This window comes from Bombus impatiens, unplaced genomic scaffold, assembly GCF_000188095.3.
Source record: "Bombus impatiens unplaced genomic scaffold, BIMP_2.2 scf_0075, whole genome shotgun sequence".
NCBI lineage: Eukaryota > Metazoa > Arthropoda > Insecta > Hymenoptera > Apidae > Bombus > Bombus impatiens.
The window spans coordinates 285273-299763 of record NT_176494.1 but is presented as its reverse complement, the minus strand read 5'-3'; the positions used below and the strand labels follow the sequence as shown (position 1 = coordinate 299763).

At 33.5% G+C, this 14491-nt stretch overlaps 1 protein-coding gene across 1 annotated transcript in view; it reads left to right on the top strand.

Annotated features, from left to right (window-relative positions):
- LOC100740126 overlaps window positions 1–11655 on the top strand; it is a 32823-nt gene extending 21168 nt beyond the window's left edge. The window contains exons 4-6 of the mRNA XM_003485675.4: window positions 4611–4744; window positions 8386–8587; window positions 11312–11655. Of these exons, the coding sequence (XP_003485723.1) occupies window positions 4611–4744; window positions 8386–8587; window positions 11312–11424 (449 nt within the window). The 3' untranslated portion in view covers window positions 11425–11655. The remainder of the gene's footprint in view (window positions 1–4610; window positions 4745–8385; window positions 8588–11311) is intronic.
- The last annotated feature ends 2836 nt before the right edge of the window (window positions 11656–14491 follow it).

The following is a 14491-nucleotide window of genomic DNA, read 5'->3' as shown; positions in this document are numbered from 1 at the left end:
GGCCCCGCCGATGTTTGGTAATAGGCCGCATAAGGCGTTGGCTGCGGCCGTCACTTGAGGAACCAGGAACTCGAAGTGCGGCCCGAACGTTCATTGACTGTCGATCGCGAGGCCCAGGTATTTCATCTGGAGCCCTCCCTGTACTGCCTTTCCGCAGATGTTCACACAGAGGCCAGGAGGAGGGGTTCCTGTACGGTGTTGGTCGAAGAACTACATGGCCTCAGACTTGGCAGGTGACACGCTCAAGTCTAGCTCCTGGATGGCGCGAACCGCGCACGCCACGACGACCTCGCCGAGTTGCAGAGTCTCGTTAAAGCATCGTCCCCCGGCCAGGACCAGAGTGTCATCGGCGTAGCATACGATGCCCGTGCCCGGAGGCAGGAGGCAGCGAAGGACCGAGTCGTCGACCGATCTGGTGCCACGTCACGAGAGGCCATCCTCTTCTTCGCTTCCAGCAGCTCGTCGTCGGCGACATCCACCGTCCAGATGGAGAAGATCACCCCTGGGACGCGCTCACCGCCATTCTCGCGAGAACTTTCCGCAGGGTCTCGTTTTCCTCATCGAGCACCGACGGCCTCGCTTCCTACCGCCTCCTTAAGGATCCTGATGTAGGTTCTTTTAAGGTTGGACGATATAATCGCCACTCTAATTATCTCCTCGACCCTCCTGATCATCTCAACACCGATATTAGCAGCCGTAACAGTCCTTATACAGCCATAGCAGTCCTTATAGTGCAAGTCACCTACCGTTTCTTGTCTCTGGACCACAAAGATACTACAGAGAGGTTCGACTTCAACGAGACTAACGATTCCTCGTCGTCGGACCTCGTGCAGGCTCTCCAGTAGCCTTCTAGGGAAGATGGTCCGGCGTCTGAGACCATGGAAGGAGCCACAAACGGGCCCTCCGGCCCGTCAGCCGATCTCAATAACCCCCTCACCAGACGCAGAAGCCGATCCGGGGGCCTGACGATCCATCTCCGAATGGCCGTGGTCGTAAGATGACAACGCAACGGAGCTCACTTGACTACCCACAACTACGCCAGTCTCCCCTACTGGAATCTCCCTCCCCTGCACCGTAAACTGTATATTTTTACGTCTGATATCGTTTCTGTGATTGTTTATTTAAATTTCGCCGAGGTCGTCACCGTTAGTTCAGTCCTAGTACCACTCACTCTTCCGCACCCTACCCCGGTTAAAGCCGGTATAAAGTGACGGGGAGCCCCAACGAGAAGGTGAGGTGAGCGTTCTTGACAGGTATGGGACTACCAACTTCTCCGAAATTCTCCACACCGGATCGGCAAACCGGCGGATGCGTAAGGGCACCGAAGGGCACCGACCGGCCGCCACCTGGCTATAGGACAATATCAGATTCATCAGGGTTTCTCACGGCGTGGTACTACGCCGCGAGAACCCATACCCATCTCCTGCTCCCCTCTTAGTTAACGACTGCTCACAACTCGACTCTCAACTAACGACTGTCTGTTGATTCGTCTTTCTTCCTTAAGCATCCCTTTGTCTTTTCTCATAGCCCCACCACGTACGTGTTTCGCAACCGTCCACGGCCATGGTCACGTAGGTCTCTTTTCTGCGTAACTATTCGACTGAAGGGCCGACGACACATCGCTTGGCCCATTGAAGTTCCCAGACCCTTTGACGATCTGTTCATGATACTATACTCGGCCATTCTAACAAATACATCTGACCTCAGATGTGCTTATCGTCACTCGCACTACTAACTCCAACAATGTCCCACAACTTCATATGATCAGTCAGCGTAGAGGCCGTTTGCGGCCCTTTGTGCTCACCTTTTCGCTGGTCCATGTAACGGTCATTCCGTAAAACTTTTACCATTCGATACGGCCCAGGGAGCTTCGGGTGGAACTTTAGCCCAGGACCGGCCTGCGAGTTCTTGATCGCCACCAGATCCCCCGTCTTGTATGTTGTCACCTTCTTGCGTTTCTGGTTAAACGTTCTTCGCGGATAAAAGGTCGGATTGATAGCTCGTACCATCTGAAATTTTGTCATAGCTGCCTCATTCTCGTTTTTCATTCATTCCTTAGAACTCATGTTCTCGCCATCCTTCACCAACTATCATACATTGTGAAGAGGTTCCCTGTTGCACGACATTTATGGAACAATAATATTTGCATTTATGTTTCTGAAACGAAGGAAATGAATAATAGAGTAATTATGTGCAAGTATGTATAATACACGTTTGTTACATGCATCATAAAACGATATTGATATATGATACATAAGTAGAGATGGAGCCGAGTACCATTAAATTCAATTACACCCAATTTTATATCAACACATAAATGCGTATTCGGATTTATATACATGTATGTATACATGTATATGGATGAATAAAGTGGTGTGTTGATTATACATACTGGATACGTCATTCAGTATTCAGTATTGGATGATCAGTACTGCGTTACATGTTATACGAAATGGACATGAATTTAGCAAATTTTTATTATATGTTGTTTTGATAATCTTTTATTCAAGGTCTTACTAATAAATGGTAAATTAAAACGAGGAAATAAGATGTTTTCTTTAAGAGAGCAAAATGAAAAATATCGTACTTCGGTTCGAGATTTTAAATCAATTAGATAAATTCGAGAGATGCGATTATTTTAGAATAAATTCTGAAACACATTTTTATATTCTGCGTAGATGAAGCGAAAGAAACACTTGATAAACAATCATCATTCGTTTGAAAGATATCGACCATGAATTCTTAGTCACAACGAATCTGATGAAAAAATTACGTATATCGACAAGTATAGACGACATCGAACGATCAATATACGTGTAGTATGTATAACATAACAAAACCACTTGCATTTATTATATTTCAAGGCGTTTAGTGCGTTTATTCGTGTATGTACACGGACGTATCCGAATATGCATCCAGTACAAACGTAGCCTAAGTTGGTTCATGCCTTTTCCAGCTAGGCGATTGCAATTTATATTAAAATTTGTCTTCGTAAGATTCTAAACTTTCATCGAACGTTAATCTGGTACTAACACTTCACTTTATTCTTCATTGATCGACTGGTTAATTAAGCAATGTTTTCGTTTATATGGTAAAATAAAATCGTGATAAAACACAACATCCTTGCAGTAAAATTATGTGACTTTTATCGGCATAAGTCATAACAGATCCATACAGGTTAGAAGAAATTATTCGATTGAAAACAAATATAACATATATTATCATATATTTTATATAATATAATGTATTTGCAGGTGAAATTCATAGAAGGAATAATGTATAATTGCAAATACGGAATTTATTCTTTTTAATCTAAAATGTTTTTATCGTGGGAGTTCTGCTGAATAATATTTAACGGTATTTAACCAAATAATAATGTATATAATTGCAAATTGTCAAGTTATAAGCATAAATTATGAACTTTTCTTTTGTGACTTAGTAATTTTTCGTATCTATTCTTCGTACTTGTAATTATTTCCTTAAGAATATCTACTTGAATAATCTATAATCTATAAAATTCACTTATAAAATTTCATTCATTCCATTACTAAACTCGTTAATGATCTTTAGGCGTATTTATTAATACTAATAATTCGTAATTTATGTCTTTTTAAATTGAATTAATATAATTATTGAAATTTTACAAATTATTAATGTTAATAAATATTCTATTATAACGGTAATAAGTTTGGTAACTATGTAAATAAAGATTTATAAAATAATTTTAAAAAATTATACAAATCAGCTGATTGTCATGTTTAACATAAACTTGTAGGATTTAGAAAAAGATGATAATGTTCGTGCAACAGTAGTCTATAACCGGTACTTGTCATTTTTCAATTTGATAATATTACTACATAATTATTCGATTATTGTGGTAGAAGGCCCAGGTGCCGTGGAAAGTCCTGTCGCCCTTTTAGATCACTTTTTTTCTAATACATACTACGTTTATTAAACGTATCATTCTATACATATAGTACATACATATACATATGCATAGAATAATATATTCATTGGGATTAGGTTGGGATTAGGTTGTCATAGTTGTCATAGTTGTCATAGTTTGAATAATTATATTATGTTTCTAATGCAACTTGGCTTCCAGTTACACATTTGGTAACACGAACGAAACGTTGTCTTTGTAGGTAGACGTGTATATTTATCTTTGTTCAGCGAACAATAGATCTATAAAATATTTTTTTCTATTAAACGTCGAATACAGCAAACTAAGAACATATTCCTTCCGAAATATTTAAACACTCAAAGGGTCAATCTATCAAACATACAAAATCATTTCATTAATTATTTAATAAATAATGCGATTGAATTTTCGAAAAAGAATATATATATTATTGAGTATATGTATATATTGGTTAAGAGAAGACGTTTGTTTGAATGTGATAAATTTTGTTAGTACTACATACATATATAAAGGCGCATTACATACAGCTTAGTTATAGCTTATTAAAAAATGAAAGAATTTTCTGCGTGACCTAATAAAAATGAAGCGAAAGTAAACATTTAGCGAAGTTTTCTGTAGCACTGAATTGTTCTTGTACTGGTCTTCTCCAGAGTAATTCTATTCTAATTAATGTTATGAAATTGTACAGTCCCACAGACTGAAAACCCAAAAATCACGTTCAAGAAAAGCATGTACGTGGTCGGTGAAAGTTTAGAGGCAAACTGCACCTCCTCAGCTGCGCATCCAGTTCCTCACTTGACTTGGTACATAAACGGCAAGGAGGTGAGTAAATATCAAAGATAACAGCCAACCTGTTCAACAACTCAAAACGAATTAATTTTTACTCGGTAATGTCCTTAGCTTTAATCATTTAAAGTATACGTATAAGTATAAATAAAAGTATTAAGTATAAGTATAAGTAAAGCTACATCTTCACAATGTTTCTTTTTCTTCATGTGTTATCACTCACTGACAGCAGTCGTGTTTCACGAAATTTTCCTTTCTTCGTCTATTAACGTCAACTTTATTCGACGGATTAATTTAATTAGTAGCGCTGTCGTGTATGTCTTTAAAATTTTATTTATTTTCATATTGCCCGTTAATCTCAAATTTCAATTTTAATTTCCAACATACTTATATTTCCTAATACGATAAATATATAATATTTGAGGACTACAAGGGAATTATTTCAAGAAGGCGATAAGTCAAATTTCAATAATATTGTAATATTCAATATTATTATAATTTCAATATTATTAGCATATACCTAGATGCATATATCTACATATGAAGATATGTAAAGCTAAAGTGCAATCAACATTATATTAAGCATATACATTTGTGAACAAATTATACTAGGCTTTAGACCTATATCTATGAAATTTTATAAACAATTAAAAATATATTTAATATTATAATAATCAAAATATTTAAAGTGTTCAGTAAAGTACAAAATATATATGTATATACATTTTAAACCGAACCAATTTAACAAACCAATTAATTTTAGTATTAAGTAAAAAGTATCGTAAGTAAAGTATCTTAGAAATTGAGCTATAAATGTAAATGAGTAATTATATTTGCACAATATTTAAATCAATATTTTATAATTTCTTTCCTAAACAAGAAAATACAAACAAATGAAATAGATTTTTTTTATTATTTTTCTATCAATTGGCAATTTTAATGCGTTTTATTAGGTATATTTGAAGAAAATGTGTACTCAAAGGTTGAAGTTTTCGATAAGCGGCAAGTTAAGTTGATGTTTAGTTTAGTTTAGAATAATCATCGAATTACGGTACGATAAGTTGTGTGAGTTAAATTGAGAGTTAAACTTTCATATTATCTTCTCGTATCCATGTGTAATACTGCTATAACTTTTTTTTTATAAAAGCGTACGAGAAACTCTCCGAGTCATCCTGTAATAATTCAACGTTCGATCAATGTCATTCAGCTATTTTTGTCCTTTTTTTGTTTTGAAAAATTTTGCGTCTTAAATGTAATGGAAATTTTACAGTCTGGTCCGACTAAGCCATCAAATATACATAATATATAGTAGTAACTACATATAAACGTCATAATAAGTGACGCAATTGTTATGTAATATTTATTTTCTATACAGATAATAATATAAAATAATATATCATAAAGAAATAATTATTTTTTAAATCGTTCATTCTACACTTACCATACTTTTGAAGGATTGTAATCATGTTTCCACGATATTAAAATTTGTATTCAATTTTATTTCGTTGAAACCAATACTAAACACAAAAGATTGTACATAAAAATATAACGATGATTCTTTTAACTGATCAGTGAATGATATTTTCATTTTTCTTTATATGCATTGTACGACGGATTAAAAATTATAGTGATATAAGTCATGATTCTGAGAATCTGGATATTTTAACTTTTAGTTTTCAACTATTATCCCTGTAGTTTCAAATTGATTGAGTTACAATTTTATTCATTGGCACGATATGTTTTTATGACTTGAAAAAATATATTGAACTCTTTATAACACCTAATAGAAGCAGAAGAGTATATTACGAAAACTAGCGATGGTCTGACTTACACCACTATGATTCTCAGACCTTCATATTTGTCTACAAAGATGATTATGCATCTTTTATTAATAATAATAATATTTTAGATTTTAAGTTTGCACGATGATTATTGGATGATATATTTATGGTTTTTCAAGTTTTTAATCGTGCGTTTGCGTTAATGTTTGTATCGACGCGACGCGTCGACGTCTTGTGAACATTGCAGTTTACTTGTTCAGAACAGAGTTGAAATTGGGAAGCCTCCCAATCATCGCTAGCATACAAATACGCTCCTCGTCAAAGAGATAGCCCATGTGAGCTATCTTCAATTTCTTAATGACGCGTGTAAAGTTTTTCGTCTGTAACGTATAATATCAAAACATTATGAGCTGAGGATATGCGGCTTGCTGGAAATAAGTGACAATGTCGTAGATGTTTTTACCAACTAAGAAAAACTATTCCAAACTGAGGTCGAAATGATAGCACACTCTGTCAATATTTGAAAATTGCTCAGTAGTTCGTGACCTATCGACGAGAAAAGATTGCAGTATATATATTATATAAATGTGTAAGTATGGGACGCGGAAAAATATTAAACGAGTGTGAAAAAAGCAAATTCTAGAACTAAAACAGCAACAGTTATCAGTAGCAAAAATATCGAAAGTAATAATAAGAAGTCGTAAAGTAATACACAATTTCTTAAAAAATGTTGAAGATTATGGCAAAAAGAAAAGTACCGGTTGGCCGTCATCGTTATCCAATCGTGATAAGCGAGCGATTTTGCGTGTAACTTCCAACTCGCAGTTAATGCAAACAATTAACGAGGCAAATAATGGAAAAATCTAGTGTTAGTGTCAGTGTTTCAAGTGTTCGTCGAGTTCTACTATCCTGCAAAAATATCAAGAGGCTAAAATTGAAAAAGAAACCTTCGTTAACAACGAAGCACAAAGTAGGACGTTTACGCTTTGCAAAAGAAAGAGTGCATTGGAAAAAGAAATGGAGAAGGCAGACGAAAAATATTCAACTTGAATGGTCCTGATAGGTTCCAATATTATTTTCATGACATAAGAAAAGAGACAATGTCAGCAATTCGATGACAAATGGGGGAGGCAGCGTGATGGCCGGCATCGGTTATTTCGACAACACAAGTATCAAGTTCGTCGTTGGGAGAATGCATAAATACATAAATTTAATCAAAAAACAAATAAATAATCACGCAGAACGCATTTCTGAGCCTGATTACATCTTTCAACAAGATAACGCACCTGTACACACATCAAGATTGGTCCAATCATATTTTAATGAAAAAAATATATCTATTTTGCCCCAGCCTGCACGCTCCCCGGACCTTAATATTATTGAAAATTTCTGGGCAGAACTTGTTCACGGCGTATACGCGAATGGAAAGCAGTATCAACACGCACAACAATTAAAAAATGCAATTTAAGTCAAAATTACATCCAGAAACTATATAAGTCGATACCAAATCGTACAATAGAAGTAATAGAAAATAAAGGGGGATGTATCCATTATTAAATAAGTATATACGTTTGATAAGTAATTATTGTTAGTTACAATTTATGTTGATTATTATTTTCTTATTGTAAGAAATTAATTGAGAAATTAAAGATCACATGGGCTATCTCTTTGACGAGGAGTGTAAATAGTCACGGCCCGAAGTCGTTACGTTAATTTCAGGTCTGCCATGAACGAGTAGACTGTAACAATATATTCGAAACATTTGCATAACTCCAACGCATCGTTAGAACACGATCGAAACCAGAAAAGCCATAAATACGTCATCGAATAATAATATTTTTGCCAAAATTTATTTTGACCAAATGTCATGAGCTTTTTGTGTGTTATACTATGTAGGTGGATATTAGTCTGGTAAACCACTATCCTCACACGTATCACGAACACCAACTAATGTCAGCTACTGCAAAACTAACGATAGAAGTATCCGCGTTGCATACAGGGGAAAATGGATATTTGGAAATCAGTTGCTATTCAACTATTCCTGATTACCCATTACGCCACGTGCAGTACGCTGATGTTAGGATGGAATCGGTTTCAGGTAATTATTCCACTTAATATAATTTTTAACAATTATATTTTCGTTCCAATCTTTCATTTTAGAATTTATTAACGTATTTATTTTATTATTTTGTTAAAATCACGAATATGGAGTGGTGGATATAATTGGAAATCCAGTTTAGGTAGCATAAATCCAGTTTGCAGATATTTATTTCCAGAAATTTATTTCTCACAGAATTTTTTAACACTGCTCGTTGATCCAATTTTAGGAAAGTAACTTTAGAACATTTTCCCCAGGTGCATAAAAGAGGCAGATTAATTACCAATGTATAATTTCTAAACACTGCCTTTATTCAATGTTTCTATACAGATTTTCTAAACTTTCATTCAACGATTATTGAGGATTATGTTTTTACAATCTTCTCATAGGTCATATCCTTTTTATGTATCAGTTATCGAGCACTCACTTTTAGAGAGGTCCTCAATCGGATTTTCGAATGCTATTCATCGCGTGCAGAGTGCGCACGTGACCTATTTATTTTTGCTATCTTTTTTCTTTTTTTTTTTTAATCTGGAAATCATATATGAACGTCCCGTATTTTATGGAACTTGCCTGGTTTAAATAGAAATTTGCTTTTCAAATGGAAATTCGTTATTTCAGATAGACATTGATACGCAAGTACGTATTAGCAGATTTGGTTTCACAAAGAGAAAAAAGAATCACGTACATGATGTCATTTCTTCGTTCTTTTTTTCTGCTAAAAAACATTCTTTTACTCTAATCTAGTAGTCACGAGGTTTTCATCTCAAATTCCTTTTCCATGCTTCAGATAAGATGAACTAATGAATGAGATGCGTAGTTACCCTAAAAAGTAGTTCTAATTAACCCGTTTGAAGTGCTATTGCATCGCGAGAGGAAACATCCAATTAGAAATAGCAATCGCGAAATTCGTACTTTCTTCAGTTCCATGTACATCTAATCTCATACTCGTAGCAACTGTTCCATATTTGACTTGGTTTTCATACACAATCATGCTAAATAATATAATATCTTTTGTACTATATATAGTGTTATATGTACATCAAGTATATTAATTATTAAATGTAATCAAAGAAAAGTAATGGCGGAAGATATGAGCAGTGTGCTTAAGCGTGTTCTTGTTAACTTTTCTATTTTTTTTTTTTTTTTTGTCATTGCTATAATTAAGTCAATTTACTATGCTGAAAGTGAAATATAGCTTTCAATAAACTGTATGTGATATATTAGAGCGAACATTATTAAACTGTGCTATCGAAAATAGTTTAGATATAGAGTAATATAGGTTATTATGGTATAATAAAAATAGATTTCCTATATATATATTGTAATTCCTGTATTATATATTTAATGTTCTCTTATGAAGAAGGAACTATATTTTCTTTTCAGTAATTTATATGATCTGTCAATAATTTGTGACGATACAATGCAGAAAATCGTGAATGAAAAATTGTTTACTTTCAATCTTAAAATCGTTGTTCTAACGTATTATTAAACACGTAGGAATATTTTATTTTTGATAAAACAGGTTTTCATTTTGAAAACATGTACTTTTCAATAGATTCATGCTTAAATTCCAAACAAATGGCAATGCCAAATGAACAACGTAATGTGATCAATTATTGCAACGTTAGTTACGTACATTAACTTAAATTTTTTTAAACCATCGTAATAACAAAATTCATATTATTCGTTTCTTACGAAACATTGTATATTTATCTTCTACTTTCAAAAGACTTATACCCTCAATCTATCTGGTTACTCCGCTTTTTGGCTGTTTTATATTAAAATACGTGTTTTTAGCTAGTGAAATGGAAGTCAGAGAATTAAAAGAAACAGATTTATCACATCTTTTCCATGCGCTTTTATCTTCATACCTCTCGTAACATGTTCTTCCATTTCTCATTAGAAATACATTCGACGCTAAAATTTATTCCAGTTACGTCAACAGGCGTACACCATGTTATATTAAAAGCCGAAATTCCTATTTACAATTTCTCATATTTTTCGAATATCTCGCATCCTATAATTTCTTGTAAAAAAAATAATTTCAAATATGCAATATGTATTTTTTGTATAAAAACTTTTTGTTTTTATATTATCCGGTCCTGTGGACTATTCTTTCACGTTTTTAGATCACTTCTTTCGCAACATTATATTTTATTTACAGTTATTATGTTTGCTTTGAAACGAAAAAGTTTTATAATTGTTTAAAGATATCGAGGAATGTCATTTAATTCTATATTTTATATGACAAAAAAGAATTCGATATATATAAAAGTTGTTAGTGTATTAAAATACATACTATGAACGGGATATAATTTAAAGTTCATTATTTATATTAAATATTGAAACTTTACGATAGATAAAATATATTATAAGACTTTTGAAGTGAGGTATATAATTACCACTAGTCGTCAAATATTTCACAGCAGTAAATTCATCGTTTATTAAATTTTAACACGAACTATATTACTTGAATTACGGAGTGGCATTTGATCAAAGTATTCGAAATCAAAATTAGGAAGGCTACATAAAGGAAACAGTGCAAAAAATCCATATACTTTATGAAATAATCATTTTATTTATTAAAAACGTAAATGTATAAAATTTCTATAGGAGATCACGAGTTAGTTTTTTTGACAACTTGGGCAGTTTTACTATTGTCCAAGTTCGCACATTCTGTGTTTCTAACGTGATATTTGTTTTTTTAATTCGTTGTTCCAGTGCAAATTATACCCGCGCCGATCGCCGAGTCCTCAGCACCAAATGTCGCGCGGGGGTGGCCTCTAGCTACATTACTGTGCATACTCTGCGCGATGCACAAGATCATTCCTTAATAAAAGTCAATTGCTATAGGATAATTAAAACAAGAGAAAAAGAAAGAAATTAAACAAAGAAGAAGAAAAAAACACAGGAAAAAGTAAAAAAAAGATGTGTAATATACGTAAATGGAGAGTAAACACAAGTGGAGAAAAAAGGGAGAATTTGTGGGAGGGAGGGGGGAATATATATTATATACATATACATATAATATATATATATATACATATATATATATATATATATATTAAAGAACGAACAATCACAATGTCTTCCTTGATTATACCGAAATACACGGGGGCAGCGATTTTATTGTCTTGCAGAAATTTTATAAACTCATATAGACGCGGCTTCTTCGTGCAACTATTTTCGATTGTCGCTTGTATCAATCGTTATCTATTTCGCGAAAATATTGTCGAATTCCAAGGAAGAATTCCGTTCGTTTTTCTGGTCTGTTTCGACTCGCAAGAGTTAGAAACGAGACCATTGAAACGGCAATAGGGGGAAAGAAAACGAGATAACACTTAGTGAATAGCAATTCGCCGGTTAACAGTGATTTTTTCTAAAAAGAAAAAGATGAAAAAAAAGAGATAGGTATATACGCACGGGCGCATTTTCCTTCTTCTCTTTCTGCTTTTTCGTCCTTTTTCTTCTTCTTTTTCTCCTTCTCGTCCTTTTCTTTTCCTTCTTATTCTTCTTCTTCTTCTTCTTCTTCTCCTCCTCTTCTTCCCTCCTTCTCTTTTTCTTCTTTATTTTGTTTTTCTTTTTTTCTTCTTCTCGTAACGTCGACCATGCAACATCGATCCGTTTACCATCGTTCGAAATCTCTCTGCGCGTATCAGTGTCCTCGATTTCAGATTTTTTAACTACGTTGATACGATATCGAATTAAATCGATTTCGTACTGAACCATCGAGAAGAATTTATCAGATCCGCGAGAAAATAGGTATATACGGATGTACTTATTGTTTTATCGATAAGTTAAAGAGAGTTATCCATCGCTATTCGGTGATTATTGCGACGGGACGCGATGGACAAATCCGTTCATTCGATTGGTCTATTATAACGATCGAACACGGTGTAATGAATGTCAATTCGTAAATCGAATTTCTTGTTCGAAATTAAGGAATGTAATCGTATAGTTATCGTTTCAAACAAATGTTGAAGCATTTATCGTATATAGTTTAATACTTCTAATTTTAACATCTGTTATTTAAATATATGAATTTTTCTTTTATTAAATTGATGTTTCGATTTCCGAAATACTGAAAACGATTTAATACGACAAACAAAAGAATTGAATATCTTTAGTGTGTCACTATTATTACCATTAAACACATTATTTTCTTGTCATTGCTTTTTTGTCGACATGCATAACCAAAGATGAACATTGTGATCGATTATTTAACGTTTCTACATTCCTAGTTGTAGTATCATGTATGTACTCGTCATAAAGCTAATTTATGTACTAATAATAAATAAGAAGGCAGAATTACCTATATATTTCATATACATATCGTATATATGTATGTATAAAAAAATATTATAAGTTAAATAGGTATGGTACATACGAGCTTTGTATGTGTGCATGTGAATATTTTGTTTTTAAATATCTTACATATTTATATATAAAACAAAAATTATATACGTATGTACTTACGTATGTTTGCTAACAGACGCTAAGTATGTATACCGGTATGGAAACTGGCATCCTATTTACAAATCAGAAATTAAGACTGTTGTACCTTGTTATCAGTATAATGATATAATTGGTCGTATTTGACTATGATATTCGTTTATTCCGCTATTAACGTTTTCTTCGTTTAATCGCTTGTTCCTCGCTCTTTTTGATGAAACTCACGAATAAAAATCATTAATGTAAAGCTAGTTACATACGTTTAGTTATACCGTGCAATAAAACTACAATATACATTATACCTCTATGTATAGTACATTATACAGTAATAATATACATTGTAAGAACCACTATATGTGTATGACATACATTCTATTACTATGTAATATTATTAGTATAAATTTTACATACATTTGTTTTACCTGAAAAAGTTTAGTACAGGCCAAAGCCGTACACTTTGTCGATCTACATATAATGTATAGATACATATGTACTATATATGTACTATGTATACATATGTACTATGTATAGATACATATGTCTACATAGAGTACAATTATATTTTCAATTTTAATACAACTTCTATAAAAGATGAATATTATGAATATTTAATCAAATTGGTATTTTCTCCCTTTTTTCTTTCTTTTTTTATTTTAAATAGAGACGTATCGTTAGATATACGAGATCATGATCCGTTATTATTGAAACTTTTTATTTGTTATTTAAAATGACTAAAATCTTAGACAATCTTTTATATAGAATAAATAAATAATAGTAATAATTAGTAAATTATTTATTTTATTAAAACGGCTAAATGCAAACGAACTAAATTAATTATATCATCATAATTGCCTAATCATGTCGAAGCAAAAGAATGCAAATTTCTGATACTTATTTTAATCTCACTTTGTCGGACTTCCCGCATAGTTATATTGCACGTTATAATTAACCGTGTATAGATAACTTGATAAAATACGTGCACACGTAGGATGGTCCCTTAAGAACAAAACTTGTTCGTTGCGCGACGCGTCCCATTGCGCTAATCCCATAGCAGGTCCTATTTTTAACGAAAGAGGGGAAAGCACGAAAGAAAGGAAGGAAACGTTTTATTTTATCACAGGGGAAGGTTTAGCTATTTTGTCAGCATGACAAATAGTCTATAAATGGCCATCCTGAACAAGAACAGAAAAACAACATGTGTAATTATAGAATTTCCTTGCCTACGCATCGTGTTCTGCACATCGTGTCGATCAATAAAGTTGTGTATACGACGGCTTTCCGGGACATGCCACGTGTGCACGATTCTAAAACGCTTCTGTTCCCCTTTTTCTTCTCTTCTTTTTTTCAGTTTAACGCGTTCTGTGGAAAAGAAGAACGAGAAGAGGGAGTGAAAGTGACAGATGATAGATACAGATAAAACGAGAGAAAAAAAAGAAAGAGCGATCAAGT